The sequence below is a fragment of the Lagenorhynchus albirostris genome, chromosome 12 (assembly GCF_949774975.1).
Source record: "Lagenorhynchus albirostris chromosome 12, mLagAlb1.1, whole genome shotgun sequence".
Taxonomy (NCBI): domain Eukaryota; kingdom Metazoa; phylum Chordata; class Mammalia; order Artiodactyla; family Delphinidae; genus Lagenorhynchus; species Lagenorhynchus albirostris.
Window position 1 is genome coordinate 66,168,837 of NC_083106.1, and position 22,799 is coordinate 66,191,635.

General features: G+C 36.7%; 1 protein-coding gene across 1 annotated transcript; it reads left to right on the forward strand.

Annotated features, from left to right (window-relative positions):
- Window positions 1–451: 451 nt before the first annotated feature.
- On the forward strand, window positions 452–21,212 carry CASP8AP2 (caspase 8 associated protein 2). Its single transcript, XM_060168102.1, has 9 exons — window positions 452–506; window positions 3,075–3,143; window positions 6,250–6,350; window positions 6,913–6,987; window positions 8,219–8,334; window positions 13,051–15,272; window positions 16,299–19,419; window positions 20,493–20,592; window positions 21,156–21,212. Exons 1-9 carry the CDS (start codon window positions 452–454, stop codon window positions 21,210–21,212), a joined length of 5,916 nt encoding a protein of 1,971 aa, XP_060024085.1.
- The last annotated feature ends 1,587 nt before the right edge of the window (window positions 21,213–22,799 follow it).

Here is a 22,799-nt window from a genome sequence, read left to right on the forward strand (position 1 = left end):
TATCGAACTCTTTGCTCTTTGCCCATCTTACTCCTTTATTGGTGAAAACACATGTGTCTAGAGTCCCCAAGATCACCACCAGATTTGATGATTTGCTAAGAGGACTCAGAACTCGCCATATAGTTGCACTTTTATGATAGTTGGCTTATTTAAGTATGCAAGTTAATTTATATTTTGTTCTACTTTATAAAATTAACATCATTTACTTTGTGGCATGGGTTAACCATACCCGCAAGTTTAAGATTTTTGTTTTCTAGTTTTAGCTTTTGGAAAATGTTAGATATTAAAAAAAAAAATCACAATAGAGTGAACATTGTCAGTGTGTCCAAATTTGAAAGTTGTCTTTTAACTTAAAGCTAAATTTAGTCTCTGAATTGTGAGGTTGATTTTAACAGTGGAGAATATTTATATTTAATACTTTAGATGGCGACTATCAAAAAGAAATAGGATCATGGCAGCAGATGATGACAATGGTGATGGAACAAGTTTATTTGATGTCTTTTCTGGTAAGAGCTCATTTTAATTGTCTTTCTAAGTTTACTTATTTATTACTTTTTTCTTTAACACACACACACACACACACACACACACACACACACACACACACACACACACACACACACACACACTCACACACACACACACAATTTTTTCCTGACCCATTTGATACTAAGTTGTATACATTATGGTCCTTTACCTCCAAATACTTCAGTGGGTATGTCACAAGAAAAAGTTGGTTTTCTTACATAAGAACAGCATAATTATCAATTTCAGTAAATTTAACACGAATACTGTAATTTTATTTAATCTACCATCTTTATACCAGTTTTACCAGTTAACCCAATAATGTCCTTCATTATTGTGATTGGATTTAGAGCTATCATTTTATTTTATTTTTACAAATTAATTATTTTTGGGTTGCATTCAGTCTTCGTTGCTGCATGTGGGCTTTCTCTAGTTGAGGCGAGGGGGGGCTACTCTTCGTTGCAGTGCTCAGGCTTCCCATTGCGGTGGCTTCTCTTGTTGCAGAGCGTGGGCTCTGGGCGTGTGGACTTAAGTAATTGTGGTATGCGGGCTCAGTAGTTGTGGCTCATAGGCTCTAGAGCGCAGGCTCAGTAGTTGTGGCTCATGGGCTTAGTTGCTCTGCGACATGTGGGATCTTCCCAGACCAGGGCTTGAACCCATGTCCCCTGCATGAGCAGGCGGATTCTTAACTACTGCGCCACCAGGCAAGTCCCTCTATCATTTTAAAATTTTAGTTTGTCTCATCAGTTTTTGTTCTCTCTGATTTTCTTGCCTTCTTTCAAATATTATTTGAATATATTTTAGAATTCCATTCTCATTTATATATTAGATTTTTGGCTACACCTCTGCATTATTTTTTACAATTGGTTTCTGAAGGGATTGCAATATACATCTTTAACATTTTGCAGTCTACTTATTTAAATGTAAGAATCTTTTTATGTAAGTTGTATAATCTTGTACATATTGTTGTGTTTAACCTCCATCCATCCCTTTATGTTAAAGATGTCGTGAACCCCTTGATACAGTGCTGTAATTTTTATTTTAAACTGTTATATGTATCTTAAAGAAATTAAGAGGAGTTAAAAGCAATTAAGATGAAATATTAGTCTTTTTTATTTACTCAGTTATTTACCATTTTTGTCCTTCTAGGATCTAGTATCATTTTCTTCTCCATTGTCTCTTTTCTTCTGGGACTCCGGATATATAGTATGTGAGAACTTTTGATATACTATAAGTTAGTAAGATTGTTCTCTCTCTCTTTTTTTAGTCTTTTTCTCTCTGTTTTTCCATTTGAATAATTTATTGATCTATCTTCAAGCTTACTGGCTCTTCTGTTGAACTTTTTACATTAGATATTGTACTTTCAGTTTTAGAATTTTCATTTGGTTCTTGTAGTTGTTTTTATTTCTCTACCAAGATTTCCAATGAGTAATTTTGCATTGCATTCTGGACATTGTAAATGTTATAGAGACATTGGATTCTGTTATATTCCTCTGAAAAGTGCTGGTGTTTTTAATTTTAGCAGGTATTTATCTTGACTGAACTTAATCTTCTGTCTTCCCTGTGGTGAACAGGAGCTGAAATCTCTGTTCAGCTTTCTTTAGCTTTAGTTGGACTTTTGGGAGTTCTAACCTTTACATGTGTAATTTGGGGGTCATTCAGATTTGGGTACAATTTGAGGAGTCCTCTCTGTGGCACTCTGGATTTCCTCTTTCTAGTTGCTGTTATCACCCCCAAAGTTTTTTCTGTTTCTTTAAGCTATCAGGACTAGAAGTTTCCATCTGAGTTTTCACTGCCAAGTGTGGCTCTAGCTAGAGCGTATCGTTCCACAAATCTTGTAATAAAAGGGGGATAGGGAATTCATACAGTGCTGTTTTCTTCTTTCAGGTGTCATCTCCTCTCCAGTTTTTGCCTGCTTTAGATTGCTCTTTAGTTCTTCACATTACTTTTTTTTTCTTCTTTTAATTTAGGTACAATTTATATATAACATTATAGTAGTTTCAGATGTACAATGTAATAATTCCATGTTTGTATATATTGCGAAATCACCACAATAAGTCTAGTGGTAGAGCGTTGACTGCAGATAGCTTTTAATATTTTGTTTAGAGTTTATAGTTTTTGCAGGAAGATTGTCCTGATAGAAACTATTCTGCTATTATTGGAGTTGTAACCTTCTTACTAGCGTGGGGTTTTTTTCTTCTTTATTTTATATTTGAATTTTATTTTATTTTTTTATACAGCAGGTTCTTATTAGTTATCAATTTTATACATACTGGTGTATATATGTTAATCCCAATCTCCCAGTTCATCCCACCACCACCACCCCCACACCCGCCCCTACTAGCTTGTTTTTGAAAGTGAGTTTTTAAGTCTAAACCTGTGTACTAAGATGTGTGTGTTTATAACGATGTACAAAAGCTTCTAAACAATTTTCTTTTTTGACACTGGACTAATAAAGTCTTTCTTTTTCTGGTCCTTCAGAGTCAGAATAGAAAAATTCCACTAAGTGCATAGAGTCGGTTTTAAATAGTCTTTGATTTTTTTTGCAGCTTCTCCTCTTAAAAATAATGATGAAGGTTCTTTGGACATATATGCTGGCTTGGACAGTGCTGTTTCTGGTATGTAAATTCTATAATAAAATACTTTCGTTTTGTTTGGTCAGTCTGTCGGAAGTGTTTATTTTGTTGTTAACAATTTCTGGAGTAACTCATAGCTCCTCAACAGTCTGCCTTTTCTTTGAAATCATTATACTCAGGTAATTATTTTTTTGCCCAAAGCTTGATCAATAAAATAAACTAGGCTTTAGGTTTGTTTTTCATCTAGGTCTCAGATTTTTTTTTTTTTCTTTTTGTGGTACGTGGGCCTCTCACTGTTGTGGCCTCTCCCGTTGCGGAGCACAGGCTCCGGACGCACAGGCTCAGCGGCCATGGCTCACGGGCCCAGCCCGCTCCGCAGCATGTGGGATCCTCCCAGACCGGGGCACGAACCCGTGTCCCTTGCAAGGGCAGGCGGACTCTCAACCACTGCGCCACCAGGGAAGCTGCTAGGTCTCAGATTTAATTGGACCTTGTACAAAAATATTTTGTACCACTGAAAATGAAACTGATGGTGATTTCTACCTATATTACCACACATACTGTCACAGGCTACATGATATTAGAATTTTTGAAAAGGGTAGTTACTATAAATATTTTCAAATGTATCAGTAGGAGTGTGATATGCCGAGAGTCTAATGACCTGTCCAAATGAGAAAACCTTTCTGTAATCAAATCTTCTAAAGCTTCGAACAAATGTGATCCTTACACCTGATTTGTTGACAAATTTGTTTTAGGTAAATTGGTTTTCCAATTCTAATCTGTGAAATCAGTATAGATTTGGATGAAATGCAAGAGACGGAGAATTGTAGAGCCCTCTGGGTAGAGGTAGACAGTACGTCAAAAAGCCTAACACATGTATTTTTCTTTTTACCCCAGCTTTATTGAACTATAATTGACATATAACATTAAGTAAGCTTAAATGTACAGTATATTGATTTTATACACTTAAATATTGCAAAATGATTACCACCATAGCATTAGCTAATACCTGCATAGCGTCACATGATTACCATCTATTTAAGATCTAGTCTCTTAGCAACTTTTGATCATATAATATAGTCTTATTAACTGTAATCACTATGCTGTATATTAGATCCCCAGAATTTATTTGTCTTATAGCTGGAAGTTTGTACTCTTTGATTAACATCTCCTCTTTTCCCCCACCCCCAGCCCTTGGTAACTATCGTTTTAGTGTCTGTTTCTATGCATTTGGATTTTTTAGATTCCACATGTGATATTGTGTAGTATTTGTCTTTCTCTCTCTGACTTATTTCACTTAGCATAATGCCCTCAAGATTCATCCTTGCTGTCGCAAATAGCAGGGTGTCCTTTTTCATGGCTGAATAATATTCCATTATATATTTATATGTGCACATACATTTACACACACACACGTATACATACATATATGCACCCACATATACCACATCTTTATTCCTTTTTCTGTTGGTGGACGCCTAGGTTGTTTCCATATCTTAGCTATTGTGAATAATACTGCAGTGAACAGAGGAGTGCAGATATCTGAGATTCAGTTTTTATTTCCTTTGAATGTATACCCAGAACTGGGGTTGCTGGATCATATAATACTTCTATTTTTAATTTTTTGAGGAACTTCTATACTGTTTTTGATGGTAGCTATACCAATTTAGATTCCCACCAACAGTGTACAAGGGTTCCCTTTTTTCCACATCTTCGCTAATACTTATCTGGGTTTTTTTTTTTTTTTTTTTTGCGGTACGTGGGCCTCTCACTGTTGTGGCTTCTCCCATTGTGGAGCACAGGCTCCGGACGCACAGGCTCAGCAGCCATGGCTCACTTCCCGGATTGGGGCACGAACCCGTGTCCCCCGCATCAGCAGGCGGACTCTCAACCACTGCGCCACCAGGGAAGCCCCCTGTTGTATTTTTGATGATAGCCATTCTGATAAGTGTGAGATGATACCTCATTGTGGTTTTGATTTGCATTTCCCTGATGATTTGTGATGTTAAGTACCTTTTCATGTTCCTGTTGGCCATTTATGTCTGCTTTGGAAAAATGTCTATTCAGTTCCTCTGCCCATTTTTTAGTTTTTTTCTGTTGAGTTGTGTGAATTCTTCATATATTTTTGGATATTAACTTCTAATCAGACATATATGTATATAAAAATTGCAAGCATTCTCTCCCGTTCTGTAAGTTGTCTTTTTATTTTGTTAATGATTTCCTTTGCTGTGCAGAAAGAAGCCTTTTAATTTGATGTAGTCCCACTTTTTTATTTTTTGCTTTTGCCTTTGCTCTTGGTGTCAAATTCAGAAAATTATTGCCAAGACCGATGTCCAGAAGCTTACCCCCTATATATTTTTTTTTCTAGGCATTTTATGGTTTCAGGTTTTTTAAAAAAAATTTTATTGAAATATAGTTGATTTATAATGTTGTGTTAGTTTCAAGTGTACAGTAAAGTGGTTCATTTATACATGTATATATATTCTTTTTTTATATTATTTATTTATTTTGGTCACGCCACGCTGCTTGTGGGATCTTAGTTCCATGACCAGGGATTCAACCCATGTCTCCTGCAGTGGAAGTGTGAAGTTCTAACCACTGAACCGCCAGGGCATTTCCAACATTCTTTACCATTATAGGTTATTACAAGATACTAAGTATGGTTGCAGGTTTTAAATTCACGTCTTTAATTCATTTCGAGTTGATTCTTGTGTGTGCTGTAAGATAAGGGTCCAGTTTCATTCTTTTGCTTGTGGCTGTCCAGTTTTCCCAACATCATTTATTGAAGAGACTACCCTTTCCCCATTGTATATTCTTGGCTCCTTTGTCATAAATTATGACCATATATACCTGGGTTTATTTCTGGGCTTTCTGTTCTGTTCCATTGATCTATATGTCTGTTTTTATGCCAATAAAATACAGTTTTGATTACTATAGTGTTATATCTTGAAATCAGGAAGTGTCGTGCCTCCAGCTTTGATCTTCTTTCTCAAGGTTGCTGTGATCATTCACAGTCTTGTGGTTCCATACACATTTTAGGATTGTTTTTCCTATTTCTGTGAAAAATGCCATTGGAGATTTGACAGGGATTTCATTGAATCTGGAAATACATATTTTAATGTAAGGTTTTTTTGTTTGTTTGTTTTAGACAGTGCTACCAAATCCTCTGTACCATCCAGAAATTGTTTGGATTTATATGAAGAAATCCTGACTGAAGAAGGAACTGCAAAGGAGGCAACATATAATGATGTATGGATTACCAGAATTTTGAAGGACAGTTACTTTGCTCTTTTGTGGCTCCTGAAATACAGACATCAGCTTACTATTGAATAGACATTCTGTGTTTGGGAAGCAGCTCTTAGACTAAAAGAATATTTAAGTCAGTTTCTGCCTTCAGATCTGCTTTTTAAAATAATGTTTTCTGGATGCTTGCCTAAATTTAGTTATAATTTTGCTTGATTGAATTTAAGTGTCTGACCATATAAAATCTCAACAGGCAATCAGTGTGATAAAATATTTTATTTTTTCATGATTTATACAAAGTTATAATTTGTCCCAAGACTTCATGCAGACAAATTTCTTTCTACCTTATTTGAATTTTAAACTTTGGAGATTGAATGTGAAACTACAGAAAATACATTATTGGTAGGCCCAACTTTAAAAACCAGTAATTAACTAAATATCTGTTAGTAGAAATGGACCTCATATACCCTTATTTATGGGTTGATTTGCAAAGTTTGAAATATTTTGAAATGTCATTTAAGCTAAGAAAATAATTTAGAATGATGCTTGATCTTTTTATATCTTACAGTTGCAGGTAGAATATGGAAAATGTCAGCTGCAAATGAAAGAGCTGATGAAAAAGTTTAAGGAAATACAGACACAGGTAGAATTATGATGAATATTTTATTTTTGCCTTGTTAGATTTTTTTAAATTAATTTGTTCAATTAATTAATTTATTTTTGGCTGTGTTGGGTCTTCGTTGCTGCGTGGGCTTTCTCTAGTTACAACGAGCAGGGGCTACTCTTTGCTGTGGTGCGCGGGCTTCTCATTGAGGCAGCTTCTCTTGTGGAGCACGGGCTCTAGGTGTGCAGGCTCAGTAGTTGTGGCTTGCGGGCTCTAGAGCGCAGACTCAGTAGTTATGGTGCACGGGCTTAGTTGCTCTGTGGCATGTGGGATCTTCCCGGGCCAGGGCTCGAACCCGTGTTCCCTGCATTCGCAGGCAGATTCTTAACCACTGTGCCACCAGGGAAGTCTCCACCTTAATCAGGTTTTAAAACTGAAACTTAATAAATTTTTTTGTTAAAATTAAAATGCTCAAGTGTTGGCAGGTTGTAAGGAAACTTTTTAAAAAAATATTAAATGAAAGAGCAAGTCTGGCAAAACATGCATTATTTCCAGCGTCAATGAAACTGATAAAGGAAAACTGCTTGATTTGTTAAATGATATTGACAAATGATCTACTAGGCTAATTAACAGTTAAATAATAGGGAATTCTTAGAGACTGTATCAGGTGGTTTAAAAGAGAATGGTTTGAGGCGTGAACCTTTAGAATGGCTGATGAGGAAAAATGGTGATGCCTTAACAATTTTTGCCAGAGAGACATTTTTTGTGATCATGCTGCAAAGTCAGGAATGTACTGTCTTGTTCTGATTTTTATTTCTTGGTAAAGTTGTTTCTCTTCCTTCACCCTCTCTCCCAAAGAGCCAGTCAATCCTCAATTCATTTTTTGTTCACCTGAGAATTAGTACATTGTTGCAAGTTAAAGCTCCTGTTGTTAAATATAATAAAAATTTTATCATCTTCAAAATAATGACCCATTTTCAAAATAATGACTTTTTTTCTTGTTATTTATTGGTTTTTCATTTTGTTCCCTCTTTTAAGTAGTTTCACTTTAAATAGCTTTTCTTTGGCGCCAGTTTTCTTCTTTGAATCTCAGCTTCCCCATTTGTATAATGAGCATCACTGTACTCCTCCTAAGACTATTTTGAGAATTGCATAAGATAAAATATGTGATGCGTGGCATGTAGTTAGCATTCAGTAATCAGTAACTATTATAAATAGTTTAATAATCCTGTCGATACATACTTTATTAAATGTATTTTATGATGTTTAGAATTTCAGCTTAAAAAATGAAAACCAGTCTCTTAAGAAAAATATCTCAGCACTTATCAAAACTGCCAGAGTGGAAATAAACCGCAAAGATGAAGAAATAAATAATCTTCACCAAAGGTATGATTGAGGGATATGGATCTGTTTGTAAATTACATGGGTATTGATAGGTGGAATATTTTTAACTTTGGAAAGCTAATGAAAATCATGCATTTTATTAAATATTTAAGGTTTTACTGAAAGTGACTAATATTCTAATGGTATATTATCGTAATGATACCTATATGATTATTAATAGAATATTGCCACATACCTCTCTGAATATATTCAGTTTTGTAATACACTGGGATCTTGCTCTGATATCCTTTGGTCCTGAGAAGATGGTGGTGTATGTCATGGGTTCTTCTAGGTGCCCATCAAGTTACTAAAATATCAGGAGGATGTCTGTGTCATATACTGTTAACAGACAACCCTTAAAAATCTGTCATTATTTATTTATTTTGGCTGCACCGGGTCTTAGTTGCGGCACATGGGATCTTTTTAGTTGCAGCCTGTGGACTTCTTAGTTGTGGCATGTGGGCTTCTTAGTTGAGGCATGTGGACTCTTAGTTGTGGCATGCATGTGGGATCTAGTTCCCTGACCAGGGATCGAACCTGGGCTCCCTGCGTTGGGAGGGTGGAGTCTTAGCCACCGGGCCACCAGTGAAGTCCCTCAATTATATGTTCTTTTCCCACTTAAATGGATTTTCTACTTAATTTCTCTCTCTCCCTCTTTTGGTTGGGGGCAATATTTGGCTCCAGAGAATTTCATATCTCTCCTGCCCTTGGTAGTCAAACCTCCAAAACAGTTATCTAAACATGCTGTCTCCATTTCTCCACTTCCCATTTCTACACATTCTTGAACCCATTCTACTCTGACCTCTTCCTCCAGAACAGCTGTGACTACCACTAAATTCATCAAATAGTTTGACTTCTCATTTTAACTTGTCTTTATACACTATTTGACATAGTTGACCCTCTTTTCTTGAAATAGTTTCTCCCTTGGGGTTTCATGATTCTTAGTTTTCTTCCTAACTTGAGATTCATTTTTCTGTACTTGGCTAAGTTGGAATTCCTTAAAGCTCAAAACTATGTCCTTTCCTTTCTCTATCAATATTTTCTTATGATGTAATCTTACTTATACTAGTTAGTTCCATTTATATGTAGATACCACCTCACATCTGTACAAAATTTTCAAAATTACCTCATCCACAACAGAATTTAAGATTGAACCCCTTCCATTGTTCCTAGCTCAGTGGATTCCCCATCATTTATTCAGCTGTGCAAGCTAGAGTGACTGAGGGGTGGAATGACCATTTAATGTATTGCCCAAACCAGGGTACGTTTGAGAGTAGAAGGAGGGGCTATTAATAATTACACTGACATTGCTTGGCAAACTGGGACATATAGTCACCCTGCATAGGGGTCATCATTGACATTTAGCTCTTGGTCATCCTTCAGATCCAAATTCATTACCATGTCCTTTCGATTTTTATATCTTTATGATCTCTCAAGTTGTTCACTTCTCTTCCATTTCTACCGTTGTTGCTGCCCATCACCTCTCATCTGAACTGGCAGTAGTCTTTGTGCTCAGAACTCTGCATCCGCTCTTGCTCTTTCCAGCCTGTGATTTCTCATTTCTCGACATTAAAGCCACGGGATGCTTTGTAAAGCACAACTCTGGACGTCTGTCACAGAACCACCCCATCCTACCCCCCTTTTTTTTTTAAATCATCTATTTATCTATTTATTTTTGGCTGCGCCGAGCAGCTTGCAGGATCTTAGTTCCCCCACCAGGGATTGAACCCAGACCCCAGGAATGAAATGAGAAGCTGGGGAAAGCTACTCATCCTAACCGCTGGACCGTCAGGGAATTCCCCCACCCATTTTCTTTGTTTGTTTGTTTGTTTGTTTTTTTTGTGGTACCCGGGCCTCTCACTGTCGTGGCCTCTCCCGCTGCGGAGCACAGGCTCCGGACGCGCAGGTTCAGCGGCCATGGCTCACGGGCCCAGCCGCTCCGCGGCATGTGGGATCCTCCCGGACCGGGGCACAAACCCGTGTCCCCTGCATCGGCAGGTGGACTCCCAACCACTGCGCCACCAGGGAAGCCCCCCACCCCTTTTCTTGATTAAAACACATCAGTGGCTTCTCATCGATCGTAGGATAAAAGATCATAAATCTTAACTTGGTCCACAGAGCTCTTCACAATATGGTCCCAAACTACTTTTCAGGCCTTGTCTTCAGTGTCTGCCTTTGCCTAGGTATCATAGCTCTAGTGTATCTCCTGCATTCTTTCAGTTTGTTGGGTGTACCATGAGCTCTGAGTTGCATGAGCTGTTTCCACTCCCTGAAATGCTCCTCTCCTCCACCTGCTAAATACCTACTTATCTTCAGGTCTCGGCATAAGCATCCTTTTCATGTGGGACATTTGTTCTCACTGACTAGTTCAGATCTCTTTTTTGTAGCTTCATTTACACTTGCAGTTTAAAAAATCATGAATGGGATCACTTAATTAGTGTTCTCTTCCACTAAACTGTAAACTTCATGGGAGCAGGAACCATGTCTTTGTGTCCTCACCATTTATTGAGTATCTACCATGTGCAATAAATGTTTAAAGAGTGAAAGAAGATAATCCTATGTGTGGACCATATGATATGCAATTTAGGCCTTTTGAAAATAAAGATGGTTGCGTATGTTTACTAATCTAAATCCCACAAGGTGCAACAAGTATAAGATTGATTCCTGAAGTGTTGGGGAAATTTTATATATATTTGAATCTTTTAGGGGAGGGGTATAATGTTTGAATAGAGTGAAAATTCAGAGAAACTGGGTGAATAAATGATGTGTTATTTCATTAGATTGTTATACGTGGTTATATTGATACATTATCTAATAAACATTCTGTCAAATATTTGCGCTTTTTATTTGTGAGCTTCAACTAGTAATCTAATGGTAAATGTTTATCATTTTGCTGAAAGTTCATTTTTAATAGAAAAAATGGAAATATTGATATAAGATAAAAATTTTAAAGTGTAAATTCTGGAAAGTGTTTACTGTGGAGGTTTTTTTAAAATAAAACCTTTGGGACTTCCCTGGCGGTCCCGTGGTTAAGACTCCATGCTTCCACTGCAGGGGCACGGGTTCCATCCCTGGTTGGGGAACTAGAATCCCGCATGTTACATGGTGCGGCCAAATAACAACAACAAAAAATAAAACAAAACTTTTGATAATATTTTATTTGGTGTGGAGTTACGTTAAATGTGTATTACGAGCTCTGTGGGCTAGAACTATCTTTTAGGACCTTACATTTTAATAAGTATGACGTATGTTACACGTGTGCGTGCTTTGTTGAATGTGAGTCCTTTGTTGGATAAATTTATTGCAGACATCTTCTCCCATTCTGTGACTTATCTGTCACTCTCTTTATTGTCTTGTGAGGAATAAAAGTTGTAAATTTTAGTGAAATTCAATCAGTTTTTTTTTTTTTTATGGTTAATGCTTTTTGTGTTCACATTTTCCGAGTTGTCTCAAAGGTATTTCCTCATGTTTATTTTTTTGAGTTTATTTATTAGTTTACTAGGACTGCCATAGCAGAGTGCCACAAACTGGGTGGCCTAAATAACAGAAATTTATTTTCTCACAGTTATGGAGGCCAGAAGTCCAAGATCAAGGTGTCAGTATGATTGATGCCTTCTGCGGGCTGTGTGATGGGTCTGTTCCAGGCCTCTCCTTGGCTTGTAGCTGGTTGCCTTCTTCTGTGTCTCTTCATAAAGTCTTTCCTTTATACATATCTCTGTCCAAATTTCCCTTTTTTATAAGGACACTAGTCATATTGGTTAAGGGTCCACCCTAATGACCTCGCTTTAACTTGATTATCTCCGAAGACTCTGTCTCCAAATAAGGTCACTAGTTTGAGGTACTGGGGATTAAATTTTGAGGAGACGCAGTTCAGCCCGTAACAAGATCCACATAAGGTCTACACATTGCCTTAAGTTGTATGTATCCTGTGTCCTCTTGTTTTATAAAAATCTTCCCTTATTCCTGAGACGATGTTCTCTACACATTTAGTACTGATTAGGCATAGATTTATGGAAATTCAGGGAAGTTATAAAAGTTCAGGAAGATGGCTATATTATTACAAAAAGCTAAAATGAGCTATTTACATTTTATTTTGAGGAAAACTGCCAGTTTTCTGAAAACCTTAGGAGTTATTTTAAACAATAAATACATACCATTCCTCTAGGAAAGGATCACAATTCTCTATTCCTTTTTCTTTTTGCACAGTATGTAACACTTTAAGATGGCTATTGATGCTTTGGCTTTTACTGTGGGGTTGTAGGTGAAACAGAAAACTAGGATAGGGAGCTACATAGAGTTGTAGTTTGATCGTCTCTGTTCTCCAGCAAGATTTCACTTTCCCTTATGTTTCAGTTGGGCTAGAGTGAAGGCAAGAAGATAATGTCACTTGTTCTAAAAGAAGTGAATTTGTGGTTAGTTTGAGAGTTGTGCACCTGTAGTGAAGGAAATCTGAAAGACATTGGCAAATGCTGGGATAGAACTGAGAGGTCCTCCAGGCTTTGAGCAAAGCAAATGAAAGAGAGTTCCTTGTTTTAAAAACTGGCTCATTTAGTTGGAAGCTGGTAAATTCTTACTACTCATTCTTTTATACAAAGTAAAGTTAGTTTTGCCAGTATGTGGGCCCCCCAGTTTTAAAGTGTATCACATGTAATTAAACCTTGGGTTATTAAAAAGGAATTAACTTTGTTTTTTTTGGTGTTAATTTCTATTTCTCAATAGATTGTCTGAATTTCCACATCTTCGAAATGCTCATAAAACTTCAAGGACACCAGATATAGTTAAAACAAAAGGTCTTAAATCCAGATCTCTCCATTTGGATGATTGTTCAAAGACTGATCACAGAGTGAAAAGTGATGTTTCTAAAGATGTACATTATAGCACTTCACTGCCATACCTCGAAAAGGAAGGAAAATCACATTCTGAAAAAAAGGGCACTTCACATTTGCCTACATCTGTTGAAAAACACTCCACCAATGGCATTTGGTCACGTTCCCATTATCAGGTTGGTGAGGGTAGTTCCAATGAGGATCACAGAAGAGGAAGGAAAGATAGTAGACATAGCCAGTACTGCAGAGGGACTGACAGAATACGAAAAGACTTGAACACTAGCTGTGGTGATGGTGAACCGAGGAACATAGAGGCCAGTCAGAGGCTACAAGGACGTCCTGAGAAATATAGTAAAGGTGAACCAAAGGCTGAAAGCAAAAATTCAAAGTTTAAAAGTAACACAGATTTGGATTATAAAAATGAACGCAGTAGCTCTTCTTGGGAGAAAGAAAGCTCTAGAGACAGGTCACACACTCGACTAGAATCTCAAAGTGACAAAAAACTCGAAAGACAAAGTGAAAGATCACAAAATATAAATAGAAAAGAACTTAAATCACAAGACAAAGAAGAAAGGAAAGTTGATCAAAAACCTAAGTCAGTAGTAAAAGACCAGGATCATTGGAAAAGATCTGAACGAGCACTGCTTCCTTATTCCAAGAAGGAACTAGCAAAATCTTCTCATAATTCAAGTAAATACCATCCAGAAGAGAGAAGAGGCCGGGAAGATTGTAAAAGAGACAGGGCTGTGAGTAATCATAGTTTTCAAGAAGGAAGATGTCCGTCCTCTCTTTCAACCAATAGAACTCACAAACATGTTGACTCTAAGGAAGTTGATGCTGTGCACCAATGGGAAAATGCACCTTTAAGGGTAGAAAGGCATAGAACTGAAGATAAGCGGAAAAGAGAACAAGAGGGCAAAGAAGAAAATAAGCATATGAGAAATGAAAAGAGAGTACCTGCAGAACATCTGCAGAAGACAAACAGAGAGACTAAGAAAACCGCTACAGATTTAAAGAGACAGAATGAGCCAAAAAATGATAACGGTGAAGTCTCTAATAATGATGTTTCTGAAGGAGTGGATGATAAAGAGCCAGCAGTTAAAGCTGGGAATGGTTCAAATGAAACACAAAACAAAGACTTAAAGTTAAGCTTTATGGAAAAATTGAACTTAACTCTTTCTCCTGCTAAAAAGCAGCCTGTTTCTCAGGAAAATCAGCATAAAATAACCGATACTCCCAAATCTAGTGACATATGTGATTTGGAGTCCTTGGTGCAGGCTAAAACTGTGACATGTATTCCCTCTGTCAGTGAACAGATCACAGAGGAAACCAAATCAGAGTTATTGGAACCAAAGGATGCTCTTACAGCAGCATCTGAACCCAGGACCAGTGTTTCAGAAAGGAAAATAGAAGAAGAAAATAGTTTGTTCATTAAATCTGTTGCGGATACTGTGCATTGTGATATGTCCATCTGTGGCACAGAGATTTCCTTCTCAGCATCTGTGGAAATGCAACAAACAGAATCCTTGTTTCCATCATCAACAGAAATGGAACAGACCATTAATGGTGCCAGGGCAGCAGTTCCTGTGGTAATGGACACAGTACAAACAAATGTTTCTCAAAACTTTGGTTTGGAATTGGATACCAAAAGAAAGGATGACTTAAATTCTTGTAGTATTTCCGAAGATACAGAAATGAAGGAGACTTTTTCAACCAAAGTGACCAAATCCAATGAAAGCATTTTGCAGCCTTCAATTGAAGAAGCTGTCATTTTGCCAACAGTCCTTTCAGAAGATGGTAAACCAAACCTTGAGCCTTCTCTTGTAGATGCACCACTGGTTGAGAGTAAGTCTTGTCACTTGGAGCCTTGCTTACCTAAAGAGACTCCAGAATCTTCACTTCAGCAGACTGAGTTAACGGACCACAGAATGGAAATTGGTGAAGCAAACTCAGTATATCACGACGATGAGAACTCGGTTCTGAGCATTGACCTTAATCAGCTGAGACCTATTCCAGAAGCCATCAGTCCTCTGAATAGTCCCGTGAGACCTGTAGCAAAAGTTCTTAGACTGGAAAGCCCATCTCAAGTTCCATTGTATAATAACAGTCATAAAGGTAATAGTTTATATTATCTCCTATAACTTATATTTTTGTGAGAGTGTAGCATATGTCAGCAAGATGAATCAGTGCTTTTAATTTATTTATTGATATTTATTTACTTTTTAAATTTTTATTGGCATATAGTCGATTTACAGTGTTGTGTTAGTTTTAGGTGTACAGCAAAGTGAATCAATTATACATATACATATATCCATTCTTTTTTTTTAGATTTTTTTCCTGTATAGGCCATTACAGAGTACTGAGTAGAGTTCCCTGTGCTGTGCAGCAGGTTCTTATTTGTTATCTATTTTATATATAGTAGTGTGTATATGTCAATCCCAGCCTTTCAGTTTATTCCTCCCTGCCCTATCCCCTGGTAACCATAAGTTTGTTTTCTACATCTGTGACTCTACTTTTCTTTTGTAAAGAAATTCATTTGTACCCTTTTTTTTAGAGTCCACATATAAGTGATATCATATGATATTTGTCTTTCTGTGTCTGACTTAACTTCACTCGGTATGACAATCTCTAGGTCCATCCATGTTGCTGCAAATGACATTATTTTGTTAGTGCTTTTTATTTGATAATTATTATTCAGACCTTTGTTGTTACCTAGAAGTGTACATTGAGCCTTTAGTCTAGATTTAGGTAATTCTTAATTATACAACAAAAGGGAATGGTAGAACAGATTGTCTCAAATACTCCTTGCTTGCTTTCAGGTATATTTTTGTTGTCCAAAAGCCATCATCAAATGGCATAGAGTAGGTGATGCTGCTAACATCAAGTAAAGAAACCTGAACAGTTGGTTGCTGTTTATCCAGATGACCAAACTCTATACTATCACTATTGTCAGGCACTTTCTGAGACCAGTAAAGACCAATGACATGACTACGTGTTAGAGTAATATAGTGTAAATAGTGTAAAAGCTGTTAAAATAATAAATTGCCTCAACATTTAATTTTTTGTTATATTTAGTATGGAAATGTTAAATGACAAAGACTCGGTAGTCATGTGACTGTAATATGCTTTTTTCTTCCACAGATGTGTTTCCACCAAATTTAGCTCATTCTGCCTCCAAGAGTCAGTCTGATCTCAATAAGGAAAATCAAAAGCCAATTTGCAAATCTGACAAATTTACAGAAGCAGACTCCCACAAGAATTCATCTTTAGATGAATTAGAAGAAGGAGAAATTATAAGCGACAGTGAAAAATCTGAACCACAAAAATGTTTTGACAAAAGTACCAACCCAAGAGCTTCTGCTGAAGTGCAGAACACAAGAACTAACCCAGGAAGTAGGAAAAGCACTGTGCATTTGGATAAAGACAATAGGAAGATATCTTCTATAAAAATCCATCAGACCAAAAGCAAATGGAATAAAAGACGAACTGAATCTAGCAGATCTTCAAAAACAGAGAAGAAAGATAGGTTAGTGGGCACTTCCAGCCTGGAAAAAATAGTGCCAATTATTGCTGCACCCTCTTCTGTCCGAGAGGTTGTGCACATGTTACGAATGATAAGAAAACATGTAAGGAAAAATTATATGAAATTCAAGGTAAAATTTTCATTAATACAATTTCATAGAATTATTGAGTCAGCAATTTTGAGTTTTACATCACTAATTAAACACCTTGACTTATCCAAAATCTCTAAGTCAGTGACTGCTTTACAGAAGAATCTCTGTGATGTTATAGAATCCAAACTTAAGCAAGTTAAAAAGAATGGCATCGTGGATCGTTTATTTGAACAGCAGCTACCAGATATGAAAAAAAAATTGTGGAAATTTGTAGATGAACAACTTGATCACTTGTTTACAACGCTTAAGAAAATCTTAGCAAAGTTTTGTGACTCCATAAACATTGGCAGTGACAGTGACGAAGGAAAACTTGAAAAGAGAAATAAAGAGAAAGCACAATATTCAAATTGTCAGAAGGGGAATGTAGGCAGCTCCAGCAAAGAAATGTTGAAGGAGAAACTCCCCAAATCAGAAGATTCTGGTTACTCTAAGTCTTTAGTAGGTTGTAAAAAATCGGAGGAAAAACATCAAGAGCAAAATAATTCCAGTATTAACAGAGTAAAGCACAACATTAAAAAAAGTACTAACACTTGCTTTGGTAATATTAAGAACCCTCAATTTGAAGAGGCGTCCTTGGAACCAAACTGCCCGAAGGCAGGAAAAATGGAAGGCAGTACCATAGAGGACTCACAGGCATCCCAGCACGCTGCTTTGAAGCCAGAACGCAGTTTTGAGATTCTTACTGAGCAGCAAGCATCTAGCCTTACTTTTAATTTAGTGAGTGATGCACAGATGGGAGAAATATTTAAAAGTTTGTTGCAAGGTTCTGATCTTTTGGACAACAGTGTTAACTGTAACGAAAAAAGTGAGTGGGAGTTAAAGACACCAGCGAAACAGATGCTAGAGACTCTTAAATGTGAATCTCTACCAGTTTGTACAACGGAAGAGCTCGTTTCAGGGGTGGTTTCTCCCTGTCCTAAGATGATTAGTGATGATAATTGGTCATTATTGTCATCTGAGAAAGGTCCGTCTCTGTCTTCAGGGCTTTCATTGCCAGTTCATCCTGATGTGTTGGATGAAAGTTGTATGTTTGAAGTGTCCACTAACATATCTTTAAGTAAAGATAATGTATGTAATTCAGAAAAGAGTAAGCCCTGTGTTTCCTCCATACTTCTTGAAGATCTAGCAGTCTCTTTAACAGTACCATCACCTCTGAAGTCAGATGGTCATCTCAGTTTCTTAAAGTCAGATGTTTCGTCTAATTCAACGCCCGAAGAAGTTATTAGTGCCCATTTTAGTGAAGATGCCTTACTTGAGGAAGAGGATGCATCTGAACAGGACATTCATTTAGCCCTGGAGTCTGATAATTCAAGCAGTAAATCAAGTTGTTCTTCATCATGGACAAGCCGGTCTATTGCTCCAGGCTTTCAGTACCACCCTAATCTACCCATGCACGCTGTCATAATGGAAAAGTCCAATGATCATTTCATTGTGAAAATACGCCGTGCGGCACCATCTACCTCCCCTAGTCATAAACAGAATATGGTGGCTGATGAATCTTTGCCAAGAGTGGAAAAGGAAGCTGATGAAACAGTGGAGAAAAAATATATTTCATGTCAGTACAGAGTTTTTAAATCTGTGGAGGAATTGAAAATTTCCAGTAAAAATGTTGATAGCAGTAAATCAGTTCATGAAGAACAGGACTGTACGATACAAACAGAGGTTCCCGATATATATGAATTTCTTAAAGATGCTTCAGGTAAAGTGGTTCATAGTACTGAAGTAGTTGAAGAATGTTTCAAGTTGCATCAAGTATGGGAGCCAAAAGTACCTGAAAGCGTTGAAGAATTGCCTCCAATGGAAGAAATTCCACATTCTGTCGAGGATCATCTTCCAAACGCATATATAGACCTCACAAAAGATCCAGTCACCGAGACCAAAAAGTTGGGGGAATTCGTAGAAGTAACAGTTTTAAATATTGAGCAGTTGGGATATTCTGGAAGCAGTGTGGATCAAAATGCTCCAGTATTAGACAATATGCAGCCTGATACTGTAGATGCTTTTATTGATTTGACACAAGATGTTTCAAGTGACAGTAAAAATGAAGGTAACTGTCCTGCTTTGGCTGTTGAAGACTTGGGGTGTCAGGTGATATGTGTAGATGAAGATAACTCAAAGGAAGAAAAGGTGCAAGTGGCAAACAGGCCTTTGGAATGCATTGTTGAGGAAGCCTGTATCGATTTAACCTCGGCATTTCCCAGTTCGGGTGAAGTGAAAAAGGTTGATTTAAAATCAGAGCTGGCATCAAATTCTGGTAGTTCAGAGTTGCCTGGGGCTTTGGATAATGCTCACAAAAAGAGGAAAAATCTTTCTGATCTAAATCCTTCTCAGAAAAAACAGAGAAAGGAAGCAGACTTAACCGGCAGGGAAAAGACTAAGAAAATTACCCAAGATTCTGGTGAGAATGGTGATGCTTACCGAAAGAAAGCCAGTAAGAAAAAGGCCCCTGTAGTAACTAAAGATCCCTCGTCATTAAAGGAAAGCCCAGGGACTAAGGATGCCTCAGCAGCATCTGCCACTTCTCTTACAGGCCTTTCTGCAAAGAATGTTATTAAAAAGAAGGGAGAAATTATAGTTTCGTGGACAAGGTAAGAATCTAATGAGACTATTAAATCACCAGGAAATTTTAAGATACCAGCAATCTGTTCTGTCATGTCATCATAGTTTTGTCCCATCTTAAAATAGGGAAAGTGATGACTTACTTCAAAAGTGGCCAAAGTTGGTAGAAGATACGTTCTAGGATACAACCCAGCTGTACTGTAGAACAGTCTAGAGCAGTGGCTCTTAACCAGCGATGTGTACTAGCACCGTGGACAGAACTTTTCATTATGTTTTTAACTTCACTTTTCAATGAAAAAGAAAAATTCTTTCGTTTGTAATGTGTGTGTATACGCACATTTTAGAAAGGAGGAATGACAGGTAGTGAATAGGACAAAAAGTGTGGGTGTTTGTAATTTGAGATTTCCCCCCGAAATTAGAAGCTTCAAAAACAGGTTGTACTTTTGACTTCTTTGTGAGATTTTTAAGAAATGCAGATTTAAAGACCCCATTTCGGATGTCAAGGTGACCACAGTTGGGAACCATTGAACCAGAGGTGCATGATCTCTAGACCGGCTAGAGTGCATAATGAGAGAGAATGAATTTTGTTGAAATTGGTGATCAATTTTGTTTAAGACCTCAGTCCTCTATGCCTTCATTTCGGGCAACCTGCAGATGGTAAAATCTCAGAGACTATAATAACGCACATTGGTTCAGACCGTGTAGAAGAAGCAGAGGTCTGGGGATTAGAAGATCTGGCTTCTGTGTTACTTTTTGGTTCTTCTCACTTATCAGGTCTGTGATCACGTTTGGGCCCTAATTTTTAAAGTACTATACACACTACAAGTAGAATTTTAAAAAATCTTTTATTTTGTCATTAGAAACATACATTAGTATTTGTTTTAGAAAATTTGGGAAATACGTATGAAGTCAAAGATTAAAATCATCCATAATCTTATCTCTCAGAGATAACCATTGTCCGTATTTTAGTATACACACTTGTTCTTTTTTTATGGGTTTTAATAAAAATGTCAACTCTTATTGGTAGATAGTAAGGCAATGGAATTTTTGTTACCTTTCTGTTCGAACCTACAAAAGCTAAATAACATTTTTCCCCCTTCAGAAATGATGACCGGGAAATTTTATTGGAGTGTCAGAAAAAAGGGCCGTCGTTGAAAACATTTTCTCAGTTAGCTGCCAAGTTGAATAAAAATCCGTATCAGGTAACTACCCCAGTTTTACATCTCTATAGTTTCACAGATGTTACTACTCTAAATATTTAGGTTTGATTTTTAATGTGTTTAAAATATATAGCTATTTGTTAGCCAACTTCTTTAAAAGTATGGCTCTTTGGAGAATTCCCCAGTGTTCCAGTAGTTAGGACACCATGCTTTCACTGCCGAGAGCATGGGTTCAGTCCCTGGTCGGGGAACTAAGATCCCTGAAGCTGCGTGGTGCAGCCAAAAAAAAAAAGACTGTTAAAAACTTGGTGATCGTGGAAGAAGTCTGAAACAATCCGAATTCTTTATTCTGTTGTTTTGCCATTTACTTATTTGATCTTGAGCAATTTTGTAATGATATTTGCCTGTTTAAGAAAGTTTGATATTGAAAAGTTAAACTAGCAATTGCCTTTATTATGAAGATATTTTGTTTTTCTAACTATTACTTTACCTTTATAATTAAGGGTAACTTACTCTGTCTTTAGATGGTTTGTGAAAATATTCATCAAAGATAAAAAAATATATATTGAGATATTTATAATTAACCCTCATTTAAAATTTTTCAGGTCTCAGAAAGATTCCAGCAGCTAATGAAGCTCTTTGAAAAGTCAAAATGCAGGTAGTTAATGGTTACACTACAGTAGGCTAGTAAAGTAAATGTTTGACACTGTACCTGTGCAGTTAATGGCCTGTTAGTCATTGAAGATGTGAGTGGTGGGTGAGAGACATCCAGCTGAGTTCCTGTTTCAGTCACAGGTTGGAGAATGGTTGCTCGTGCAGGCTTCTAAGGCACCTCATCCACAGGGACGTGGTCAGTGAAACCTGCTGCAGTGCAGATCAGCATCTCTCCTTAGCCTTCTGAGTGTTGATGAGTCTAAAGTGGGGGGAAATCCATTTGATGATTGATAATAAATTTTTATCGATGAAGAAAAACAAAACATTCTTGAGGGAATTCCCTGGTGGCCCAGCGGTTAGGACTCTGTGTTTCCACTGCCAGGGGCCTGGGTTCTGTCCCTGGTCGGGGAACTAAGATCTTGTGTGCCGCATGGCTCAGCCAAAAAAAGAAAAAAAAGGCAAGAAAACATTCTTGAATAGCATTATATTTCATAGCCAGTGAAATATGTGCAGTCGTAATTTAACATAGTTTACATTTTTAATTAGGAGTGCTAAAATACAAAACATACATTTATAAACGTGAAGTCCATTGTCATCTGAAGAGGTGACATGATTTACCATGTTACATTATTAATAATGTTCACAGACATGTTTCTTTAAGCCATTCTTATACGGGTTTATTAAGGCAATAATGTTTATCAGGTATTTCCTATAAGACCTGAGCCAATTGCTTAAATATTTTGGACTTTTATGTAAGGAAGATTGTAAAGATATTTAACATATCACTATTTTTCAGTTGATTTGTAGTCATAATTATTTGAATCCAGAATGCCCAACTTTAAATAAAACTAACTCTGAAGAAGAACCATATTTGGACATTGATCTCATTGTGAAGGGTTCTGAATACTTTTGAGTTATAAAAATCTGTTTCTAAACCCAGTGTAAATTACTGTCTTTAGATAATCTGTTAATTTCAGTATCCTCTCAAAGTAACTAGTTTGTTAATGAAATCTTCAAAAGATATTTAGTAGTGTACTCTGACATTAAAATTCTGTTTATATAATTCAGAATGTAAGATTGCATAATGAGGAATTTGAAGAAAAAGCTTATTCTAAAGAACCTTTAAAAAATAGTTTGATGCAAAATGGCCTGTTTTTTTTTCAGATTCACTATGCTGTAAATTTTTCACTGCCTTTAGAAAATTAAACTGAGGTTTTTTTTTGTTTTATTTGAACGTTATCTTAAAATATGACTTCCATTCTCTTGTTGAAGATAATGTTCCCTTCATGAACGAACTAACTTGTATCTGGAAATGACACTTATTAGTTTGAAATTTCCAAATTCCATTACAAATCTACAATCTTTTAATGGATTTGGTACTTGAGATTTTATTTGCTTGCATGATAGCACAAATAGTGAGTTATTTCATTCCTAGTTTGTTTTTTTTTTAATTTTATTTTATTTATTTTTTATACAGCAGGTTCTTATTATCTGTTTTATACATATTAGTGTATATATGTCAATCCCAATCCCTAGTTTGTTTCTTAACTGATTATTTTTTCCTTCAGGTACTATAGTCTCATTACATTCTTATC

What these genes read in the sequence shown, in the direction of transcription:
- CASP8AP2 (XM_060168102.1), top strand. Translation starts at nt 452, where the DNA reads ATGGCAGCAGATGATGACAATGGTGATGGAACAAGTTTATTTGATGTC. An exon ending in TTAAGGAAATACAGACACAG is followed by an intron (nt 6,988 to 8,218) that starts GTAGAATTATGA and finishes TATGATGTTTAG; the next exon opens with AATTTCAGCTTAAAAAATGA. An exon ending in ATTATAGTTTCGTGGACAAG is followed by an intron (nt 19,420 to 20,492) that starts GTAAGAATCTAA and finishes TTCCCCCTTCAG; the next exon opens with AAATGATGACCGGGAAATTT.